General features: G+C 30.4%; 1 protein-coding gene across 3 annotated transcripts in view; it reads right to left on the reverse strand.

Annotated features, from left to right (window-relative positions):
* Positions 1 to 1,605: 1,605 nt before the first annotated feature.
* Positions 1,606 to 24,529, reverse strand: part of LOC141448466 (lachesin-like) — a 187,170-nt gene continuing 164,246 nt past the window's right edge. Inside the window, exons 6-18 of one of the 3 annotated variants that reach the window (XM_074116842.1) lie at positions 19,103 to 19,231; positions 18,386 to 18,524; positions 16,772 to 16,920; positions 15,729 to 15,797; positions 14,884 to 14,934; positions 13,947 to 14,251; positions 8,335 to 13,565; positions 5,954 to 6,167; positions 5,143 to 5,291; positions 4,664 to 4,894; positions 3,530 to 3,652; positions 2,891 to 2,997; positions 1,606 to 1,869 (exon numbers count right to left, since the gene is read on the reverse strand). In XM_074116842.1, the coding sequence (XP_073972943.1) occupies positions 14,067 to 14,251; positions 14,884 to 14,934; positions 15,729 to 15,797; positions 16,772 to 16,920; positions 18,386 to 18,524; positions 19,103 to 19,231 (722 nt within the window). In that variant the 3' untranslated portion in view covers positions 1,606 to 1,869; positions 2,891 to 2,997; positions 3,530 to 3,652; ... (3 more) ...; positions 8,335 to 13,565; positions 13,947 to 14,066. Of the gene's footprint in view, positions 1,870 to 2,890; positions 2,998 to 3,529; positions 3,653 to 4,663; positions 4,895 to 5,142; positions 5,292 to 5,953; positions 6,168 to 8,334; positions 14,252 to 14,883; positions 14,935 to 15,728; positions 15,798 to 16,771; positions 16,921 to 18,385; positions 18,525 to 19,102; positions 19,232 to 24,529 lie in introns of all 3 variants that reach the window. The other 2 variants (XM_074116841.1, XM_074116840.1) reach the window with 2 other exon arrangements.

The following is a 24,529-nucleotide window of genomic DNA, read 5'->3' on the forward strand; positions in this document are numbered from 1 at the left end:
TCAATCACCACTGGCTTATTCTGTAATTTACAAATCTCTATCTTTCCGGTTAACTATACGAAAAATTCTCATTTTACTTTTATTTTTCAATCGTAACTTCAGATTCAGATACACCGCTTGTACAACCAACTTCATGCTTGAATTTATAATTTCTATTACAAAGCAATTGGAAAAATAAGCAATTGTTGTCTAATTTTTTTAAAAAAATATTTCATTTCAGCTTCAGTGCATTAATAACTAAGGCGAAAATACATTACACAAACAGGGAAAACCGAATTTAAAGTTACGATGGCAAAATTAATAAAAACAAAAAAATCTCGTCTCTGTAAAGATTTTATTAAAATTATTGTAAAAAAGTGTACAAATAATTTTTAAATAATAAAAACAAAGTTAATTAATAATATTGTATTTATTTTTCCTTTTAATCTCCTAAATAATAAGTAATGAAAAAAATACAAAAAAGAAAACATGAAAAAAAATCAGTTAAAAAAGGCCTCCAAAGTCAAGAAAGAGAAATCTATTCGTTAAAACAGTGATTGTTCTGCTACCTAGGAGGGACAGTACAAACTGCAGTGCATTCGTTATTAACACCATTGTTTTTATTAATTATTATGTAGCTCAAGCTTTTTTTAATTAGGAAATATTATATAGATAGACGGCATTATAAATGTGTTAATTATTGATACCGGAAGTAAGCTAAAATACATTGTTTTATGCCGAGAAAAATGCATAAAATGTTTCTTGCTTGTCGAAGGTGCAATAGTACTGCCAGACTATATAGGTAAGTAATTTTTGCTGGGAGGGAGGGTGGGGCATTAAATTTTATCATAATTCTTTGACAGATTTATGATTCGTACCTAGGTATTTCATATTTGATGTTTGGAATAATATTTTTTTTATAATTCTAATACGAGGACTTAAATGTATGTTTATGATGGCGATTTTTGGACTATACAGACGTATGTCATCATACCTTTTTCATATTTGATGATGTGAGACTAGAGTTGATATGTTTAAGGTGAGGAGCGACAGAGCGATCTACTCCCCTACTAAGCTCAAGTCGTACTGAAGAGAAATCTTGACAATTGTATATAGCTTTAGTGCTACCTGGTGGCAAATATGTAAACTAAAATGTGTTTATATAGTTGACAAGTCCAGTAAGTGCTGATACCTTGTGGCCATTTTCGAAACTAATTTTTCTTTTTTATTTTTTTACTTTTTCCAATCGTATTTACTTCTTGATTTTCAAAATAGATCAACCCAACATTTACAATCTAGGATTGCCTTTAATATTAACTATCAAATGCAGTAACCGCAGCCTGACAGTGAAATTAAGAGACTATTTCCACTTTTTCCTAAGGTTTTCTTTTTTATTCCTTCCACTCTTGCAGCTATTTCTAACCTTTTTTCATGTTTTCCTTTTTATTCTTTTTTTCTTTAAATTAAACGCTTTTTAACAATAAATTTGTACAAACATCTTCAACAGTTTATTTTTATTTTTGAAAATTAATTCTTTCATTCTGTTGATTGATCGCTATCGAGTTTTTTTGAACTTTCCTTTTCTATTTCTTTTTTTTAATGAGATGAAAAGAAGAATAAATAAGATTCTTTTTTTTAAATTTATATTTTTTTTTTATACAGCAAACAAATTAAACATTTTATAAAAAACAAACAACATGCAATTTGAAGTAAAAATTCTAACATTACATTGTGAAATTAATGTGCATATTACGTACAGTAACTACATAATACTTGTTTTATTGTTTCTTCACAAAAATTTCCTAGGATAGATGATTTACGTCTACTTCACTTGGGCTTCTATTGATGAACAGTTTTGCAGGCAGTACTCCAGTATCAGAGGTATTTAATCTGAAAATACACCTTCTGTACAATCAACAATATTTACATATGTATTTAAAATAATTAGTTTTTATTGAGTGTAGCTGGAATTAAGAACCCAGAAAAAAAAAGTATAACTGATTATGTATTCATAAAAATTAAATAAATGTGAATAAATGAAAGTATAAAACATTTTTTAAAGAACCTAACCCTTTCTTTCAAAGAAAATGAAATATATTTTCAAAAAACATACTTATTATTTATCAATAAGATTACTCTGATTGAACAATACAACAACAAACATGCTACTAATATAATCATTTTTTAATTATTTTTATTTCTTTAAACAGAAGAGAAATAGTTCTGTGATTGGAAAATATAACAGAATTTCAATCAAATTAAAACTTTTTTTCAACTACAAACACAAAAATTAATATGAAAAAAGTTTTAGTTTATGTAGTATTATTCTGAACGTAGTAAATAATAGATAAGAATACTCGAAGAACAGTACAACAGTTAGAGAATCGAGTTTAGTTTATTATCAAAATAGAATGGATGCGAATTAGCTCATAAATAAGGTCGTACTTGCTGGAAGAATAGAAGGATCCTTCAAAATAATGAAATGGGTTATAATAGCAGAAGACAACACGCCACATCTGCCTATTTGAGATACTTGACTTAATTGTTGCAAAAAGTTCTGTTTTGATGAAGTAAAAAGACCAATCAAATTATACAATGAAATATTCTGAATGTGCAATCTGTACAACACTAATGTTTATGACTTAATAAATCACTTCAGTAAACCAATTTGATCGCTAAAAACCCCTAAGATAATTAAGAATCATTAAAAGTGTAAGCACATCCACTTTTTTGAAAAAAAAAAATGTAAATTTAAGTTCATGTACCTTCTGGATAGTTTGAATTTAGGCAAATCATTGCACTTACTAGGTATCTAATCTATTACCGTATACTTTATTATTTATCTTAAGATAATACGACATAAATCTTAACTGAGAAACTTACATGCTGTAAGCTGAAAACATGTACTTACTGTTGCTGTAGTAGTTAAAATGTGTTACAATGGATAAAATGTTATCAACCCAGCCATTTGTTTGAATTGAACTAGTTCAGAATTACCATTAGAATTTTGAAAGAACGCTGAAAACAAAAATAAAAATTATATAAACTATTTATTTATAAAATTGTTTTTATTGTAATTTACAAATATTTAGAAAAAAAAAAACTTTTCAATAAGTTAGAATTTAAAAATTACTGGTGCGAACCTTGCAAAAGCCAAGGTCCATAATTCTAGGACATTAATAACCTTTAAATTATTAATTTAAATTTCACGGAAAATACTCTCCCCATTAAATGAGAGAAATGTGAATATTTACGTGGAAGTTCATAATTCCCAAATAAATAATCAATAATTAGCAATTTACTTTTACAGTAATAAAGGCGACCAAAAATTATTAACATGTTACGAACTAAATCTACCTACTTATGAACGTTGAATCATTTTTATGAAACAAAAAAAAAAAGAAGACTAAAATCAACTTTTTAAGTTACATGGGTACACTTAAAATACATCTACTATCCAACTGTCTTGGAAACATGTCAATTTCATAAACACTTCTAATCACATCAACTCGTAATTAAAAATAAAAGTATACATAAAAATGTTTCTTACCTGCAAGAAAAACAAATTTTTTAATCTCCTAGGAAGTAATCGATTAATGCAAATAGAAAATACAATCAGTTTTCTAAGCTATGTAAACTTCTCACTGCTTAGTTACACCAGCATCAACTAAAACTATCAATCATAAATAAATAAAAAACATCAAATTATGAGGTAAACAGTGAATTTTTAACATGGAAATTTTTTTAGAGGAAAACTTCTTTTTAAAATAATGACGATATAAAAAGTTTATCAGCGTGGGTGAAGAACATTTAATAAATAAAGTGAATTATTACTGTTGCTACAGGATAAAGAGAATATTTGGACAAGACTGTATGACTGTTTCACCCCATGCCGTACCGTACTGTTGTTTCGTTTGGAGGTTATTCAATGTTTATTTTAATAGTGTCAAAGTACATGTTCATGCTACCTAGCGGTAATCACTGAAACTAGTTCCTGTTTTTTACATTTTTCTAGTTTATGCTATTGCCGCTAGATAACATTGGCATCACCTTAATACCTCTATTTCATTTCTTTTCCTAATTTTAAAGTAAGAACTGAATGTACAGAATTTCTAATAAGGTTGCCCAATTTGTTTAATTTAAATATAAGGACTTCAATTTCTGATTTATAATTTGATTTAAATAGAGCAAATACCAAGATAATAAATTCCACTCTCTTCACAAGCTGTGTATAATAGAACCAACCAATCTTGTGAAACTATTTTATAATTATGGGACAATAATATTGGTAAAACAAGAGAGGAAAATTCTTAATAAATCCCTATAAGATGTATTGATATTTCACTATTTACAAACTAAAATTTCCATAAGTAAATCAATAAAAACTATTTTTATAAGAAGTCGAAGATGTGGAGTAAAAGGTTGTCAATAAATCTAACGTTGTACCTCTGCCATGCCAATCCATTGTATCCATCAATCAACAATAAGGCTTCAAACTTCTGCAATTACTTTATGCTATTATGAAAATAGATTGAAGGTGATAATAGATTGGCTAAAAGTTGACTTCGTACTTAAATGCACTGCTGTCAAACTTTTATCGGATGAGAATATCACTTACTACTTACAAAAAACTTCACTCAGCTCGATACCGAAAATTTAAGATTTACTATTAATTTTGCCTTACCATTACCATAGGAAGACTTCGCAGAAGTCCTTTCTAGAACAAAGCGTCTCAACCTATCTTTCAGATTATTCAACATAGCGTTTTACATGTATTTACTTTTTAAATCTGTCCAATATTCACTCAAAACCAGCAGTAATTAAAGTGAGCAATGAAGAATTCCAAACGAAATTTGTTTTTTCAGCTCTTGATGGATTGCTCTTATTGAAGACTACAATAACTACTAACAGATTACTGAAACAAAACAACATTTACAATGAAATAATTAAGATGCTCCAGATCTAAATCTACCTACTTATGTCTGGTGAAACACTTTTATGAAACAAAATAATAAAGACTAAAATCAACTTTATAAAATTACATGCGTACACATAAAACACATCTACTATCAACTGTCTTGGAAACATGTTGATTTCATAAACACATCTGATCACATCAACTCGTAATCAAAAATAAAATTATACACAAAAAGTGTTGCTTACCTGCAAGAAGTCCTTAATACAGTGATGATGCAAAAACAAGTATTTTAATTTCCTAGGAAGTTATCGCTTAACACAAATAGATAATACAATTAGTTTTCTAAGGTATGTACAGTTCTCACTGACTTAGTTACAGCAGCATCAACTTAAAACTATCAATCATAAATAGAAAACCATCAAATTATGAGGTAAACAGTGAATTTTAAACATGGAAAGTTTTTTAGAGAAAAATTTCTTTTTAAAATACTGACGGTATAAAATGTTTATCAACGTGGGTGAAGAACATTTAATAAATAAAGCAAATTATTACAGTTCCTACATGATAGAGTATATTTTGGATTAAACTGAATAACCTTTTTACAGTTTTTCCCCCTATGCCTTACCGGACAGTTGTTTTATTTTAATAGTGTCAAAGTACATGTTGGTTCTACCTAGCGGTAATCACTGGAACTAGTTCCTATGTAATTAGATCGTCCTAGTTTGAGCAACTGCCGCTAGAAAGCATTGGCATGACCTTACTGCGTCTATTTTTGTTTTTCCTTTCCTAATTTTAAAGTAAGAATAGAACGTTCCAATAAGGTTGATTGCCCACTTTCTTTAATTTAAATATAAGGACTTCTATTTCTGATTTATTCTTTGATTTAAATAGACTAAATACCAAAATAAATTCCACTCTCTTCACAACTATGTATAATAGAACCAACCAATATTGGTACAACAAGCGAGGAAAATTCTTAATAAATCTCTATAAAATGTATAGATATTTCACTATTTAAAAACTAAAATTTCCATAAGTAAATCAATAGAAACTAACGATTTTTATAAGAAGTTGAAGATGTGGAGTAAAAGGTTGTTAACAAAGCTAACGTTGTTCCTCAGCCATGCTAATCCATTGTATCCATCAATCAACAATAAGACTTCGATCTTCTGCAAATACTTTATGTTCATATGAAAGGTTTTTGATTCGGTATGTGAACGTATCTGTTCTTAATTTTTTGCCCCTAAACTCCGGTATTGAGGCCTAGTTCCTGGAAAAGGTTATAGACTTAGTAAGTATTGTTTTTGATGTAAGTAATCTTAGAGAATATGTTGGATGGTTTATTGGTTTCGGCAATGTTAGTTTGTACGAGTATTTTTTTAAATAATAGCATTGTAACTGATATTTGTAAAATTTTTGGAATGATGTTAAGTTCTCCCTTATTGGTGATCGTTGCGCTTTTTAATCTGTTTGTTAGGTGTCAGAGGGCGGCTAGTTTATAATGAGCGAGGATGGTGGGAACTGTTGTCTACAACAGTGTCAGTGGACGTGGGCTTTCTTTGGATTGTACATTTCGTATTTAAATTAGTTGTCCTTTCTAGTAAGTGTGATATCAAGAAAGTTAAGAGTTTTGGCCATTTTTTTTTTTCAATCTTCACACTGTCAGCTTGAGTAAGGTTCCTTTTTTTCTTAGTTTGAAGAATACATTTTTTCATCACCCATATAAATCTCTCTCATATATACATTTCTAGCTAAGTTCTCTCAGTTGAACGCTTAACTATTAGCTATAATCCTTAGTTACGCATGACCCAATAGTTGCACTAACTATTTTGCAGGAGTTAAGTTTAGGGGTGTCACGCTGATAGATACCTGAAGACAAAGTTTCAGGCGATCAATGGCAACTTCCTTCTAAATTACCATTCCAATCTACTTCGGTTTCACTATCTGAAAACGCAAAGTTATCATTAAACCTTTATTCCGATGTAACCAATATGGAACATTAGTCTTTAATTTTGCCATTTAGAGCTGTATGTATGTATAATCTGTAACACATTCACTGACATATTTGGATGATCCTCTAAAACAGGAATGACCAATAATCAATCTCTGGGTGGCACTTTTTGTCACCCGTCAAAAGTTTTCTGTTCTGCAAGTTGTCTAGCAGGACTTCTGATATCATTAGATTAGCGAATTTAAACATTGTTCTCTAAATACTGATTTTAATATGTATTTTGGTCTTCTTTTCAATTAATAAATATTATTTATAAAACATCATGTTTATTTATTACCCCTTACTGCTTTAAAAGAGAAATGTCAATTGGGATGATACAAATATGAATGTGTTGAATATAGTGTTCGAAGGCAGATATCGCAACACAATTTAAATAAAAAAAGTCTTTCAAACTACCTTATCATATAGATACTTAATATTGGTATATCATAATTAGTATCTTTTTCATGCTGAAAGATAAGGCATTTTATTCAATTTAACCGCATTCAGCATGCTTACTTCATTTAGATAGGTTTCGGGTTTTTATCCATTTATAGCATAGTTTCTTCTAGATGTAAAATGACTACGCCAATTCATTCTTTTAATTCTACCAAAAAAAAAAAAGTGCGTATAAAAAAAGATTGAAGTAAAAATATCAATAAAAATGTTTGTTACACTGTTGGAATCAAAAAATGAATAAACACACTAAAGAAATCATATTTGCCCTTTCATTGGATTGTTAGCTTTCTTAAATTATGTCGTTCGGTAAACACAAACAAAAATATTCTTTAATTAACAGTTTATTAAAACAAGAATAAATAGTAAAAACAATACATCCTTAGAATATACTTTTTTACGCACTTTTTTTTTTGGTAGAATTAAAAGAATAAATTGGCGTAGTCATTTTACATCTAGAACTTAGAATATACAAGTTTTCGCCATGTTTAGGAAGAATCAATACAAAACACAAAGTAACCATCAAGGCTTATCCACAACAATTACCATTGCTCATTGGTTTTTTTTTTTTTTTTTTTTGGCGCATCAACAGCTGAGGTCATTAGCGCCCGGAGCTTTTTCCAGTGCACTGCCGGCCTCCGGACAGTGTTCTCTCGTTACAGACAACACTGTCCATCACCGGACAGTGAGCTGTAAGAAGCTCCTAGGTTTTGATCATATATTTAAACCGTACTTTTACATTTTTTCACATGGTAGCTGGGTTAATACAGTTAATTTAAAAATGTAAGTAAGACGAATTTAAAATTCGTCTTAAAACGTCAGCATAAACTCACCAAGAACCCAATTCAAATTCTAATACTTCACTTGCTGACTGAGTTAGGGAGTTAAACCATGTTTGATTTAATTAAAAAAAACAAATAACAAAAACTTGGATTGTCCACTCTTATGTGTAATAATTATTTTAATTTATACATAATTAAAAGTTGCCTACCTCATTTTTACTTCGTGTCTTTTGCTGTTCTTTCCATTAAAAAATGTAAAATCTGAGAAGAGTGTCGGTGTTTATTTAAATGATCAATATGCTCTTAAAACTATTTTGTAAAGTAAAAGAGTAAGACTACAGCTTATTTTTATGGGAACCACCTCCATTGTTACATTTCTAAGTTATTCCCTTCACTCGTTAGCTCATATTTACTTCATGATGTGCAATTTACTATCACTTAACTTCAAAAAGAAGCAATTGGCAGGCTTTCTTCTCCGACAAACTTCAGAAACAATGAGATCTGTAACCATGATAAATGTTAAGCATCCATTTACTAACCGAATATCCGTACTAATCACCACCTATGTTACCAAACTAGAAACTTACCTTTTAAAAGAAGTTGTATTCTTGTATTTTTAAGCAGAAAATCATACTGTCTGATAATCATAGGGCTAAAGCATAACTAACAAAGTTACTCATTTCATTAAAGAAAAAGTTTTAGGGTTTATTTGAATTAATAGAACCTATTATAGGGTTTTTGGTTTGTTTTTTTAAAGCTTTTTTAGACTGCAATAAGTTGGCTAAGTCTACCTCCATTGATTTCTCTTGATATGAGGGGGGCCAAATTTTTGAAGCAAACTTACCAATAAAATTGTTCTACTCATAAAAAAAAAGAAACTCACCTGTGTTTAGTATTATTTGCCAGTGATATGAGGAAGGTACTGAAAATTGCCATCTAAGAACAGCAGCCCAGAAGAGATAGATGACTGGCTGAAATTGGTCAAGGCCAGGATTTACACTGAATTGTATGGCCGCTGAATGATGATGAATTTTGGGTTAAAATTATAAAATATTATTGAGGGGATTAGCATGGATACCTAATTTGGAAAAAAATCTTCATTATTTTAGAAAACTATGTTGAAAGTTTGTCTATGTATATTTTTCGGTATTGAAGGTATTTTCAGTATTCTCAATAATTTTATTATGCAACGTTTTTTTTTTAACTTTTTGTTTATAATAACTTATACTATGTACAATATATATATGTTGCAGAAAATGTACTAAACTTAACATTTATAAATTATTCTTGTATAATACAATATCTATTTACATTTATTTAAAGTTATCATTGAATGCATTTTAAAGTAACAAAAAATATAAGCACAGAATTACAAATTTTTTTAAAAAATTCATATTATTTTGTAAATAACAGTATTTTTAGGACTCATCCCCGAAATTCATCTAAATGATTATTTTTTAAGGTTCAAGAAAATTTGTTTAAAATTATATTGTTCTTTCTCGCATCCTCTGGTTTTTTTCATTTTTACATTTTTGTACAAATGTTTATATTTACGTTTTTTTAATATTTTATATCTCCCCTCAAATTAAAAGACAATCCTTATTGATTTTTATCAGAAGAAATTGATTTTTCCACAGCTTTTGTGGCGAATAAACCGATATGCCACTGATATGCATTATTAACAATTGCGGTAAATTACAAATTAGGATTTTTTATCGTATAAGATAAGAGAAATAAGGCCCACCAGAAAAAAGAAGAAGAAGAAGAAAAAAAAGACTCGTTTGCTTAAAAGGGGGAAATACATATTCCCCGGTATTTTATATTTAGTCATCTCTAAAGACTATTCACACTTTTATGTGATTTATGGTTAGCTCTCTGCAGAAAATTTTGATATATCGAGTATAATTTGTCCGCGAGATAGCGTGATTAATGTACTTTGCAATTTGGTGAAGTGATTGCCATAATAATATTAATGACACTGTTGCCAGGATACAGCTGAAATGGCAACTGCAAAAAATTAAAGGTAAGGTTCCTTACTTTCTATTTCTGGAGGATAAAGAGGGCATTATAAGCAATGCACAAAAGACAACGTTTAGAAATCGCTTTATGTAATTATACATAGATATAAGGTATCACATTCCAAGGACAAGTACGCCATGTAAAACTGCAAAGAAATGAGAAGTTTATCTCATCCTCACAATTTACCCTGGGAAAATAATCATTCATTGGGAAGGTGGAAAAGAAAATACAACACATAAAGGATTTTTCGCTTAAACATAAACATTTGTAAATCATTATATTTAACAAGTTGTTTCGACGTCAATATTTTAATTATGGTATTCATACATTTCGTTCTTGTCTTTATTACTGAAATCAAACTTCATGTAAATTAATTTTTCGATTAAAAGTTCTTCCAAATTATGCAATTTATTCAAAAACATGACGAAAAGTTAAGTGGAAGGTTTTAATAAACAGGTAACCAACCAGCTTCAAGAACTTTCTCGCTTAAAACATGATTTTAATATGGTCATTTTGACGTGTTTGAATACTAAAATTCCGCTAAAAAAGATATCTCGTTAAGTCTCAAGCTCTTGTATTAGTAAATACACTGAGTCAAAAAAGTCTCCGTACACTTTGCGATAAAACGTCTACTACTTTACAGTATATTTACATTCCCGAATTAACTAGTTGTTATTATTATTCCTTTGCGTAACAGAACAAAATATTAGCAAAACAAATTTTGATAAGTAACCCTAGATTATAAATCCTGATGTGAAGAAAACACTGCTGGTCAAACAAGTTTCCAAACACTGTTATAACTGTTGGTATTTACAATTAGTAATGGAATTACAAAAGGGAAAGAAAGGAATATTTAATTTAATCAAATGGTTATAATGGTCATGTACAAAAAAAAAAAAAATTATTTGCAAAATCATCAAGAAAAAACGTTTAGAATTTGTGAAAACCAATTTAGACAAGCCACAAACGTTTTGGGATTCCGTTATTTTTAGCGACGAATCAAAATTTAATGAGTTCTCATTAGATGGGAGGACTTGTGTTGGAAAAAATTCGGTGAACGTTTAAATTCACAAAACAAATTTTAATAAGAACATGGGGATGGGAGCGTACTAGTGAGGGTGTGTGTGTTTCAGGGGCAGGAAACTTGGTATTTATTGATGGTAAGATGGATCAACATCTTTATTTAAATATTTTAAAAACAAATTTGAAAACCAGTGCCCGAAATCTGAGGTTTAAGAGGCTAGTTTATCTTTCAGCAGGATGTTTCTAACATCCCGAAACAACTTCATACACCCCCTCAGAGTCCTGATCTTAACCCAATATACACAATTTGTTTAATTTTTATTCAAAAGTAAAACATATAAATTATAAAATGATTCTTTAAGAGTATTAGCACAAAAGGATGTTCCAAAGATAATACTAATACAAAATTTAAAAAAAATAAGCTGATTGAACAATTTTTTCCTAATAAAAAATATATTTTTTAATAGGATATGAAGCGTTAAACTTACAAAAAAATGGTTTGAAGTTTGACTTCTTATAACAAAATATCAAATTAACAATTTACTATTCACAATTTTCATTAAATCGTGAGACACATTATGAATGCAATTATATCATACATTTTACGCATAGTTTTTTTTTTAATTTCTGACTGGTTTCGAATTCATCCATCTTTAAATGATAATTCATCAGATTGGTGCAGTGAATTAGACTTCTACAATGTTCTGTTAAACACTACACTTGCTGACTAGTATGGTGAAATGGGAAAGGTTCTTGTACGTTTTACATATACAGGGTGATCCATTTAAAACGCACCAATCGCAAATAACTTTTTAAGAAAGCGGAATTTCGAAAAAACTCACGAAGTAAACTATATGTTTTTTTCGGTCTAGTTTTCAAATTTTTCACCTCCAATGCTGTATCTTTATTTTTGGCGGAGTTACGGCCAAAAACCCGATTGGGGTTTCATAAGGACCACTGGTTTTGACAATTATTATGAAAACTACATAAAAAATTGTGAAAAATGACGTTGACCCCGTTTCGATATCCCTAATATTTGTTGAGATATTTAAGATCAAATTTACTATTTCATCAACTCGTGAACGGTTTTCAATATTAATTTTCCACCAGAAATACACGTTTTTGGAGGTCCTCTGACTACAAAAATATTATTTGTGACGTAAAGATCAAAAATAATAAAAATTAAACATTTTAAAAATGTAGTGCAATGTAATGGTTATGGGTGAGTCAGAATAAATTTGTTTTATCATCAAATAAAAGCAACCAACACATCATTTTAATGTACCCTGTATGCAAGACTTCATGACCTACGATTGCGGTAAGAATATCTTGCCAGTGATGGGCGGGTGTTGGTGTAGTGGTCAAGAGCGTGGTTTTGTATGTGGGAGATCCCCTGTTCGAATCCCGCGTTTGCAGTCATTCTTATTACTTAAAAAATATGAATCCTTTTTTTAATAAAATGTAGTCATACGCGGGATTCGAATCGGGGATCTCTCACTTACAAAGCCACGCTCTTGACCACTAGACCAACACCCGCCCATGCCAGGAAAGATATTCTTACCGTAATCATAGGTCAAGATGTCTTGCATTCTGGGTGCATTAAAATGATGTGTTGGTTGCTTTTATTTGATGATAAAACAAATTTATACTGATTCACCCACAACCATTACATGTTGTAAAATCTTCAATTATTATTATTTTTTTACTTTGTGTCACCAAAAAACATTTTTTTGCAGTCAGAGGACCTCCCAAAACTTGTATTTGTGGTGGAAAACCAATATTGAAAACCGTTCACGAATAGATAAAATTGTAATTTTGATCTTAAATATCTCGACTAATATTAGGCATATCGAAACGGGGTCATCGTCATTTTTCACAGTTTTTTTATGCAGTTTTCTAGTTTTCTTAATCATTGTCAAAACCAGTGGTCCTTATGAAAACCCAATCGGGGTTTTGCCCGTAACTCCGCCAAAAATGAAGATACAGCATCGGGGGTGGAAAATTTGAAAACTAGACCAAAAAAAACATATACTTTACTTCATGGGTTTTTTCAAAATTCCGCTTTCCTAAAAAGTTATTAGCGATTGGTGCGTTTTAAATGGATCACCCTGTATATATATATAATTTGAAACTTAATTTTTAATTAAATGAAACATTGCTAGCAATTCATAAGATGATTTAATTGAAAAATGAGAACAATGTACTCGTTTAATGGATATATGTAGTTTGTAAAGAAAGTGGCAACTGGTTGGGACGGCATTTCAATTTTGAATGTGTACGGTACATTTCCGATTTTTATTTAACATTCTCACACCGAATACAACACTGGAATTTATTTTAAAAAATGATTTAGCACGGAATGTTGTTGAGGCCCCGAATATTCTTCTAATATCATAACCTTGTAACAAAAAAGAATTTTTTTTAAATAAAAAATAATAAACTATCATGTCACATATGTAAAAAGTTTCCTAAGCTCATTTAGACGTTCATTACTCTCAACTGTTGTATAAAAAAGTATTTCGCTTAATAAATTTGCAAACTTGTTTTGGCTGACTGCTTGTAAACAATTTTCACCAACCTAAGCCTATTAGATTGGTAAAAAACAGTAACTTTTTTTGACTTTTTTTTCTTCTAATCAGTTAGCACCTGACCACTAAAAGGGTCCTTTCCAGCTTACTTATTATATTAGCGATTAATGTAAATTCAACAATAATCATTTTTTACCGTCGCTGGAATACGATTATTTACTGTTTTAACTTTTTCGATAGATAATACGTACCTGTTCATTTCAACAATTATCTCGTTGAACATCTCAAGGTTAATTAATAATTTCTTTTCGAAAGTGCAATAGTTCCCCCTCAAAGATAATTTTCACGTTGTTGGCAAAGGAACGTTTTTATCACCTAATAGCTGCCCAAGTGATTAGGATGATTATTGTTTCCATAACATGTACAGCTATTCTTGTAGAGGAAGAAACTGTATATGTGCGTCTTCTAGAGCTGGCTTCAGCACCACGTTTGCTGTCAACTTCATTAAAAAGAGCCATTTCTTCTATTTCATTGGTGTCAGTAGCTTCAAAATCACCTAAAACCCAAAAAATTTTTATTTACCATGGCATCGAGAAAAGGAAGCCTCTTAACAAATATTTAAATAAAAAATAACCCTAGCGCATGTTTATTTTATTTTAGAAATGCGAAACATTTTGTGCATTATAACTGAGTAGTAGTGTTATTTAATTATGGCGTGTCAAAACTGGTGCCTGTAGCTATTTCTCAGCGCACCGCTGCCCTACGGACAGAATTTTCTCCTAAAGTACACTTTCACAACTGTGCAGTGAGCAGGATGAGGTTTCTAGAAAAAGAAAATCTAAGTGCAGACCAGTTGAACTGATCCGATATGTGAGGGTCCCATTGCATTAAACCACTGAACTAAGAGCTTTAGCTTTAACATTTTTAGTAATTTTATGTGCACTTAATTTTAATTTAAATTGGACCTCCACATTTTGTTTGAAGTAACACGATTTGTGGTTATAGCAATGTTCATCAACAAAACTCATCTACAAATGTGTAGTGATTTCTTTTAAGTTTGTACATGTAGGAGAAATGATATAATTTTTAACTTAAAGAAACAGAAAATTTAAATTTCAATCATTGCGTGGATGCAATCGCTACAGAATCAACTAAGAAATAATCAGTAGGAAAGATAAAGGGACATACCTCTGTCTGTTGATAAGACAATAAATGCCATCTCTGTAGTTGTTGAAGAGGCTGAAACAAATAATTTTTTGTTAAAGGAATTTTTATGTAGGAATAAATTAAAAATGAAAAAGTTAATTCTTTATTTCTTTGAACCCCAAATAAATTGAAAACAAAATAAAAACTGATCCCACTAATTCGAAATTAACATATGAAGAGAGAAATATATTTAGAATTTCTGTGCTATGATAAGAATAATCTTTAATTTAATAAAAATTAAGCCAATTTACATTCAAGGAATACAATTCACCACATTCGTAAAACGTAATAAAGGCCACCTCACATGCAAAATGTATCGCCCTTTTTTTTTAGTGTTGTAAACCTAACCAAGTAGCAAAACTTGTTCCTTTTAAATTACCCCAACAATCATGTAATTTTGTTTTTTTTTGAAACGGGAATTACTATAAACATTTTTGCTAAATATTCCTAGAATTTAGCTGCAAATACTGCAATCTTCATATTAACAATTATTATTGCTCACATCTTCATAAAAATGAAAAATTACTCCATAATGTGACGTAGTTAATATTACTATCACTAACACAAGGTGTTTTCTTAGGGAAACCATCACAATAAAAAGAAAATTTTATTAGTCACATCGCCACCATCTTTCGGGCACGTCGAGAACATTCAGCCTTCTCTTAGTATGTAAAATATGTCTGTACGCCCGAATGACCATTAATCCACATTTATATAATCGGTAACAAATATTATTATACTTAAACTATCAAAAACAATAAAAGCAGAGACAATAATAACGTTTCATGTCCGATTTAGTCGTCAATGTAATTCATGAAAAATAATACCTGGTGTAGTTGTGGGTAGAACAATGGTAGTTGTTGTTGTGGGGAGTGTCGTTGTTTCAATGTGGATCTCTGCAACATTTTAAATAAAATTTAATTAAATATGTAATTAATAATAAATTAAACAAGATATTTTTTCAGTTAATGATATGTAAGAAAGATTTTTCAAGTACTGGAAGAAAAGAAATTACTGCCAGTTTACATGAGCTGCAGCGAATGTTGGAAGGTCAGCAGAACTGACCAAATAGCAAAATAAAATAAATTAAAACAGCAAAAATAATAAAGAATTCTGAAAGATTTTGGACTTTTTCATTCTATTTAAATATATATTTATTTCTGAAGTCTAATAACAAAGCTCATCAAATTTTACCCTTTCAATCCAAAATCCATTGTTTCACATTTTAAACACAATTTGTCCTATACCCCTAACTCAATTTCTGGTCTTAATATTCTCTTTGTTTCTGTTGTAGCCAAATCTGCTCATCTAAAATTCTATTCACAACTATCTTTCAATCAATCTTGCTTATCCAAGCTTTTTCACTTCCAAATAATTTTTTCAGTGGCCTACTTATAATAATAATAATAATAATAATAATATACATTTATTTCAAAAGATGTAGTACATAAAAAACCTTAAACAATGTACAAAAGGCATGGCTAACGCCGTCTGCCAGAGTTTGGTTACAAAATAAAACGAAAGAAAAAACTTATGTGAAAATAAACTTAATGGCACAAAAAAAAATTGTGGCCTACTTATATAAGTGCAGTAGGTGTTTGCGCCATGATGTTTATTCTACCTAGCTGGTGTTTTAAGAATACCCATAATTTAACTCGGCGAATTATTTAAGAGTGCGGTGTCAGGGAGTTCGATTCAAGCGCAGTATACACTCTCATCTTGATATATTGACAAACCAGATACAATTTATTATTTTAACTTAGTCACCTACTTTTTTTTTAATGGCCTTTTTGCCCTTAAATTTGAAGTACTATTAATATTTTAAATTGAATTTTTCAAAAAATTAAATAAATTTAAAAAATTGTACTACCATATAGTTGTATAGTGGCTCTGGCTGTTCCAAGAATGTTAGTGAGTGAACAGAAGTATCTTCCTAGATCAATGGTACGAACATTTCTAATAGCTAGATGAAGAGTAACTTGATAGGACGTCCTCGACACTCTCACCTTGTAATCACCTCTGTAATCATTATATTACGTCAGAGAACGTGGTATATCTCTTTTGTAACAATAAAATTAATTTAGAGTTTTTCTATTAAATACAGAATGTTAGATAACGGAGAATAAATGCAAGAGGTGGTTTCAGACGTTATTAATAGAACGTATTTTCTATTTTACTTGCCGAAAAAAAATGTTGAAATTATCAAAGAAAAACGAAATAATTTAAAGATTTTCTGATGTGGAGTAGAGTACGTACACGATATATTGTTTTTTATTTATAGGGTCTCTAGGAATTATAAAAGATATAGTATTAGATAAGTAATGATTGAAAAAAACAAGTTTTTTTCAAGATGTGGTTTGAGAAATTAAAAAATACTCCACTTAGGAGTTAAACGTTGCATAATTGTTCTGAAACCTCATGAAATTGGATCGCAACTTATAGATAAAAAAACAAACAAACAAAATAGCTTTATCAGAGGAATTGATAAAAAAGAGCTATACTAAATGGGATTTGTAACTAATTAAGTTAATCAATAAAAAACTTCTTTGAATGTAAAAAGTGTGTTCATTAAATAATATTTTTTGCTAAACTTTTGAATTTCCAACTCTTTGACATAATCTACATCCTGGAGTTAGAAAGGCCGTAGTCTATTTGACAAACCGTTTTTTATTAAATAGAATCCTAAAATAATAAATCAACTGTTTAATAAAAAAATAATTCGTGTACTAAAACATTTTTTTCATTAACCTATCTAATTCCGCTTAGATAAATGATGGGCTAGAAATCTTTAGTTAAAATTCCTAGTCAATGTATCCAACCAATTTCACTTTCAGTCCCAAGATATTAAAAGAACTAATAACCATACGTCTTTACTTTTAAATTATATTTCTTGTGTTATCAGTTAAAACTACGGTAAATGTCAATATATAAATTTGTAATTGAAAAACTAATAAAAAAAAGAAAACTATTCAATGATGTTGAAACAGTTCCACACGAGTAACGCTGTCCACTTTTCTACCGAGAAAGTAACCTTCTAAAAGGTTATCAAAATAATCGAATATGATGCCAGCTGACTTACGAAGATTTCGTTCAGGGAATTGTTCAAATTAAACATATGTCCATATCTACTACCTGTAAAATTTTAATGACATTTTTTATTTTTAGCACTTATTTCATTTTTTTTATTACATTTTTTTTTAGGCTCTCTCTTTCTCTTTTACTGTGCATGTATAAACTTAAATATTTGAAAAATTTTACACCATTATCAAATTTTTTCTAACACTGCTAGCTTTCTATCAAAATTCTATACTTTACAAAAAAAGTTAAATAAAATAGAAAAAGTTTCGCAGATTGAGATTAGGGAATAAGTTTAAAAAATCACTTAGAAGTCCATCTTAGGCCACTATTACCATGTCATAATCGCCTCATTAATCAATGCTTTCATAAAAAGATCTTTTTATTTCAAAATGAATAAAGAATTTACCCGTATTCGTGAATTTCACCAATTTCTCTGTGCCAGGATGTATTATCGTTTGGATAACCATGGAATTCACAAGCTAAGTTTACAGTGCTTCCCAACACAGCTCCCACCATCTGATTGGCTTGACGAGCAACTGGTGCGACTGGAAAAGTATATAAATTATACGTTTTCATATATATATATATATATATATATATATATATATATATATATATATATATATATATATATATATAAATAAGGTGCGAAAAAATCTAAGATTATTGGCGCACAGAGTTTTCTCAGCGCACTTCTAGCTATCGAACAGTGATCTCTTGCTGCAGACAAACACCCTTCTTCACCTGGACAGTTGGCTGTATAGCTCCAAAGAAGCGAAAAAAAGAACTTAAATTTCAAAACGCGTTCTTCTACGCTACCAACTGAACTAAAACTAAAATTTTTAAATGTTTATCATGTTTAACAATATGAAGGTATTTGAAACTTCTATTTACTTTTTATAAATAAAACAAAATATGGTTCCCTAAGTTTTCGGTAAGGAACCAACTGTTTATATAAATCAGATATTATCAGATAATTTAAATAACACTTCTTCCAGCAAGAAAAAGAGATATTGAAATGGATGAATGTCTGAATTCTTTTTATGTTGTAAAGTAATTAATAATTATAAAATGCTAAATGATTTTTATTAATTAAAAAAGATTAAATTTAATGAAGACTGACAATTAATTCGCAAAACAATCCTCTTGCTGACTGCAGGTGGGATGTCGTTGGTGGCAATACAGAGATAAGCACCCATCTGGGTGTAATCCACCTTTACCAAATCTAGTCGTTCTCCGTTGTATGATTCCACTGAAAAAGTTTAGCTTCATTAGTAACATTTTCCATTATTCACTGCTATAAATGATATAAATATTTGGTAAAGTTTTATATCCCTAAGCGACGTGATAAGACCAACAGGTTAAAAAAACTTATTAATAATTAACTAAATAAAGTATTTATTAAAATATGATGAAATATTTGGATTTGTTCAGCTCAATACGAAAATTTTCAATCGCTAATATTCGCTAATAAGAGGTGCTTGCTCCCAGAAAGAAGGAGACCTCGACCAAATCGGTGTGTCAGAATCCCCTACCTGCTTTTTACATTTGATTTGTTTAGAGATCAGAAGTAAAATCCAATACGACCTAAAAGATCTATAGCGGCTCCTCAAAGTGTCAATTGTGCATACAATCTAGGCGTCTACCGCAGCATAAAATGTGTTCGTATTGATAACGAGAGTTCAATAAACATAAAGAGATAAGTTAAATGCGTCAGAATAAGGGAGGTTCGACTGGCAAACTCGTATGGCGACCAGATGTTTTTTAATTGGAAAGAACACTTCTACCTATGAGATATCTGGTTGCAAGTGGGAAAATTGAGAGATCACATTTTCAAGTAACCGGTCAAGATGAAGTTGAGCACAAAAAAAAAAGTTGGCGCACAATGATTGGCGTAAAATCCATTTTGTTATAAGCGATCGATTTTTCAATGGTTAGAAAAAAATATTGTACATAATATTATTATCATTAATATGTGGTTGCCATTGATTCATAATTGGATGTAATACCTAAAAAATTGGCCTTGTTCCTTTTATTATTGCCTCATCGATTCTCTTTGATTCCAGCTTACTACTTCTGTTATTAAATCTTGTAAAACTATTTATAGAATTTTTCTACTAGGTCAGGCTAAACATCCTAAATTTCTAAATAAGGCTTCATTTTGGTTAAATCAAGTACACTTATCTAAATCAGTTATTACAATAAGAAACATTAATTGAGACTTAAAGAACTGATCTTCTATATTGCGCAGTATCTTAAAAAGAATAAAATTATAATTAGAAAAGTTTCTTAAAAATCCTTACCATTCTAGTATAAATTTATGACTGCAATATAATTTGAAAATTTTAATTGATTCTAAGGTCCAGTAGATGGGCATAACTGTTCCGCTTAACTTAAGAGATTTCTTTTCTTCTTCTTCAAGTGTAATCTTTACTTTATAAGGGAAGAAAGTTAAAGCTGTGTTGAATAAATTTTCCAAAAACTTTCCCCCTTTTAGAATTTTCATATTAAGGCCAAGAAGTTTTCCTTCGGCTACTTTCCAATTACAGCTTATTTTTCTTAAGAGACACAAATCAAAAAATACTATCGTAGCATGAGCAATTATCAACACTAGAGTCACCTCTCATACAGCATAAAAACAACAGTCAATTATTTCAACCAGTTAATGAAATAAATCAATTCTGTTATATTGAGTAAAAGTAGCAGCAATTGACCAATTTCAGACTCATGTACTGAGTGTTCCTGAAGATTACACCACGAGTTCCACTACAAAAATATAAAACTCTTAATCAATATTTTTTGATAGAATCAACGTGAATGCAAAAGAATGAATTACAGACTAAGATAAGAGTTTTCTTTCCAGATTTTATTCTGAAGTTCACAGACATCAACCAGTTGGTTGATTCAGAGTACTAAGCTGCCGGTCGGTGATTCACGAGCTACACACGAGTCAGTGATAGGTTTTCCAATGAACTCAGTGGACAATAGCAAGTTACCATAAAAAAAATGTTTTAAGTTGAAACACAAAACTTTATTTTTAAAATTTTAATTTTTAAAATAAAATTTGTAATTTAAAAGAAGTAAAAATATACAAATAAATTGTAGTAGCCAGGACTAAAATTGTTGAATCAACTAATCACATTTTCGTTACTGACTAACTTACAACAAATCTCATTAGCTTCGATAAACAACTTGTAAATACAAACAAGAAACATTAGAATGTTGGAATGCTTGTTTTCATCTCTGCTCCAAGAGGAAATAAATAAAGTATTTGGAACCGTAAATGTGTACAATCTTCTAAATTTTATCACTCATAATAAGTCTGTTTAACTGTTTAAATAAAATAAAAAAGTATTTCCAGTTGAAAATGTTGAAAAATTATAAAAAATGAATCAAAACAGTCATGAAAAAGAAAAATAATATACATTTTTTATAAACGTACTTTACTATAAATTATTCATATCAACCATTGAATAAAATCCATGGCCAAGATCGGGAACCTAATATCACCAATATCACAATATATATCAGCTTTGCGGGCCTCGCCTTAAACCATTCGGCTAACGTGGTAACTCCAAAACATAATAGTTATGTAACATATAAGTGAAATCGGCATCATGTACAAAATGAGGCCAAATGAAATTGAGCCTCAATTCGAGAGTAGAAATGTAAGAAACATTCAGAAACTTTCCTTTTAATTTCTGTTATAAATTGTGATAATATCGTGCCAAAATTTGACTTCAATAGAACATAACAAAATTGAATTTGGGCATATGAACAATTTAACCTCATCTTATTTTTAAAGGGTTACTAAATTTTTATTAGAATTTCCAATCTAAATGCTACTTATATGAAGCTAGTATTTTGTGAACTGTTTTAAATATGAAGAACAAGAATCGAAATCTCCATAAAGCATTAAAGGAAGTATACAAAAAATTTGGCATGTTATCTGAACCGATATGATGGGGTTGTTGACAGGCCAATTTCAATTCAAACCTCGAAATAAAGAATCAGAGTTATCGTACAGTGTATAATGTGAGAGGAACTTCATCTTGCTCCATAGCAAACAAGTAAGCGTAAGAAACTAAGTATTCACCAATCACTCAAGTTCCAAGTTGGAGATCCCAGCCCTGTGTTTACCTTACAGCTTATCCTTGGGGACACAATATTTCTAACATGGTGCCTGATGTGTATTAATAAACCATTTAAAGATGATGTTGATGAAAAAAGATAAGTAAACTTCTTTAACAACTGATCGAATGATGAGACTAATAACCGACTGATTAAAATATTATAACTTTTATATTAAAGCAGATTTATTTTATCATTGACGCTATTTGACATAATGCCAAAAAGTAATTGTGAGGAGAACATGACAGTACACATACACAATATAAAATAGAAAAACCTATCAAATACTTCTCATTCCGTACAATTGGCACAGCCCATACCCTTTTAATTAGGGAAGTAATTTAAGTAACAAATGATTCTATGTAACAGTATGAGTATTAGGGGAGGTAAAGTGTATGAATTGATAGGTTGGAAACAGATGATTTATTCTGTTCAACCCCTCTACCGAATCCCTAATTTCTCCTCAAATTTATATGAATGAGGTAGCAAATCCTGCTTAGCAATAACACACAACATAATTGAATAGACTGGCATGTACACATACATCTCGTATACCACCAACAGGAGAAAATCAACACTTCCATTTTTTACACACCAAACATATAATTCACCTTGATTTTTCTTTGGAACCCATCTGTAGATTTATGTTATTGCTTTATTCATAATAAATATGAGCTAAACGTGCCTCTGCAAAAGCATTCGCAACGAATATAGATATTCGATATCAATTCAACAAGTATTGATTTGATACACATTTACACAGTTTCTCAGAAACTATGCAATTACCTTATAAATAGTAAACTAGCCGAAAGATCTAAGCGCTTTTCAGTAAAGGGACTACGAATTGTAAATCATGGAACTTACGTATTATAACCTCTATCATTTATTCAACGATACCAAGTCTTCTTGAAATCCGCGCTTTAACAATAGTCAACTATAGGCTTAGAGCACATAAGCAAAACCCCAAAGCTGACTGAGAGCTCAACGCCGTGTGGCTCACTAGCAGTTTCGCTCTTGCCGCGCCCTCACAATAGCTGAGCTGACTCTTCCACAATAAATATAAATCTGCGAAGGCCACATCAACCTGACAAGCAGGCTCATGCGTCTTCAAAGGCTGCAGTGCTCTATCAGCGAAATCTATATGACACTTAGAGTCACTCGGCTTTGACAGTATTCGCTAACCACTCAGCTAACTCCCTTCACTTCTTGCCTTTAGTTAATGGCATTATTCCACAAGTTCTCATATTTGCTGCGAACCTAGAAGAAAACGAATTTCATCACACCCTATGTACCACAGAAGGGATCTGGGATTCTGAAAAATTTTCTTGAACTTTCGTAATCCAATTTGTCGGCCTTCATTACCCTACACGATCTGTAGGCTCTAACATACAGGAAATGAGAGCACAATAAAATGCCTACATCGGTGAGGGACTCAATGCAATCTCACAATGCGTGTAAAAAAAAACAACAAATGGCCACAATTACAGCCTGACTATCGGAATAAAGGCAATCCTTCTGTAAAGGATATTTAATTTTACAGTTACTCAAGTATCAACCATAACTTTGCATAGAAGACTGTTACATATTTGCGTAAATCCTCACGAATATATTATTTCTTGCCATAAATTTCAGCGCCAAATGCTTCTACTGAATTTTTTTTTTATGTTCACATTAAATTTCAACAAAGATTTCAGAAATGATTTGAAAAAAATAGTGCAGGGTTGCTATGTTTTGTTCTATCTACCTTTTGTGAGCATCTATTTTTTACCAAAAAAAAAAACTTCAATTTCCTGCTGTAATACGTACGACTGTAATTAGTATAGCTGCAGCAACGATTGTAATACGTAGATTTGAACTAGAATAAAAGGAAAAAATGCTAGCGTTTTTAGGTTAAGGCCATCAGTATACTCATCTGCATTTCCATAGGGGGAAAAATATTTACTACTTGGGCATGGATACTGAAAGTTGATTTTGAAGGGTAAGCTTCTAACATCTAAGTGCTTCCATTTACACATTTCTGAAACCCAGTCTCTTTGATTTTTGTCACAGGAAAGAGCTACATTTGCCCTAGTAAACTTTCAGTCATCTTCTCAGAAACCTGTAAATTAACTGATAAGACCTTAATACGAGTTTTCGGCCAAATCGAGGGGCGAAATCATCGATTAAATGGATGAAGAGGCTTTAACCATAATAACAGAATCTCGAAAGTTGAGCTGAACTTACAATTACTTTCTCTTTTCACAAAATTTTTAAAAAGCCTGAGTAGCATAAATAAGAAAACCTTTGCAATTTATTAAAATGACCTTAGAAGTGTTTTTTTTTAGTGTTTTAGTAGAAGCCAGGCCGACCGATCAATTCCCACACATGAATCTTTTGCAGATGGTCATAATCATGACCATGAAGATAAGTGAGTAGTCAT

This window comes from Rhodnius prolixus, unplaced genomic scaffold (genome assembly GCF_049639745.1).
Source record: "Rhodnius prolixus isolate KJV_2025 unplaced genomic scaffold, Rpr scaffold_37, whole genome shotgun sequence".
In the NCBI taxonomy this organism is placed as follows: domain Eukaryota; kingdom Metazoa; phylum Arthropoda; class Insecta; order Hemiptera; family Reduviidae; genus Rhodnius; species Rhodnius prolixus.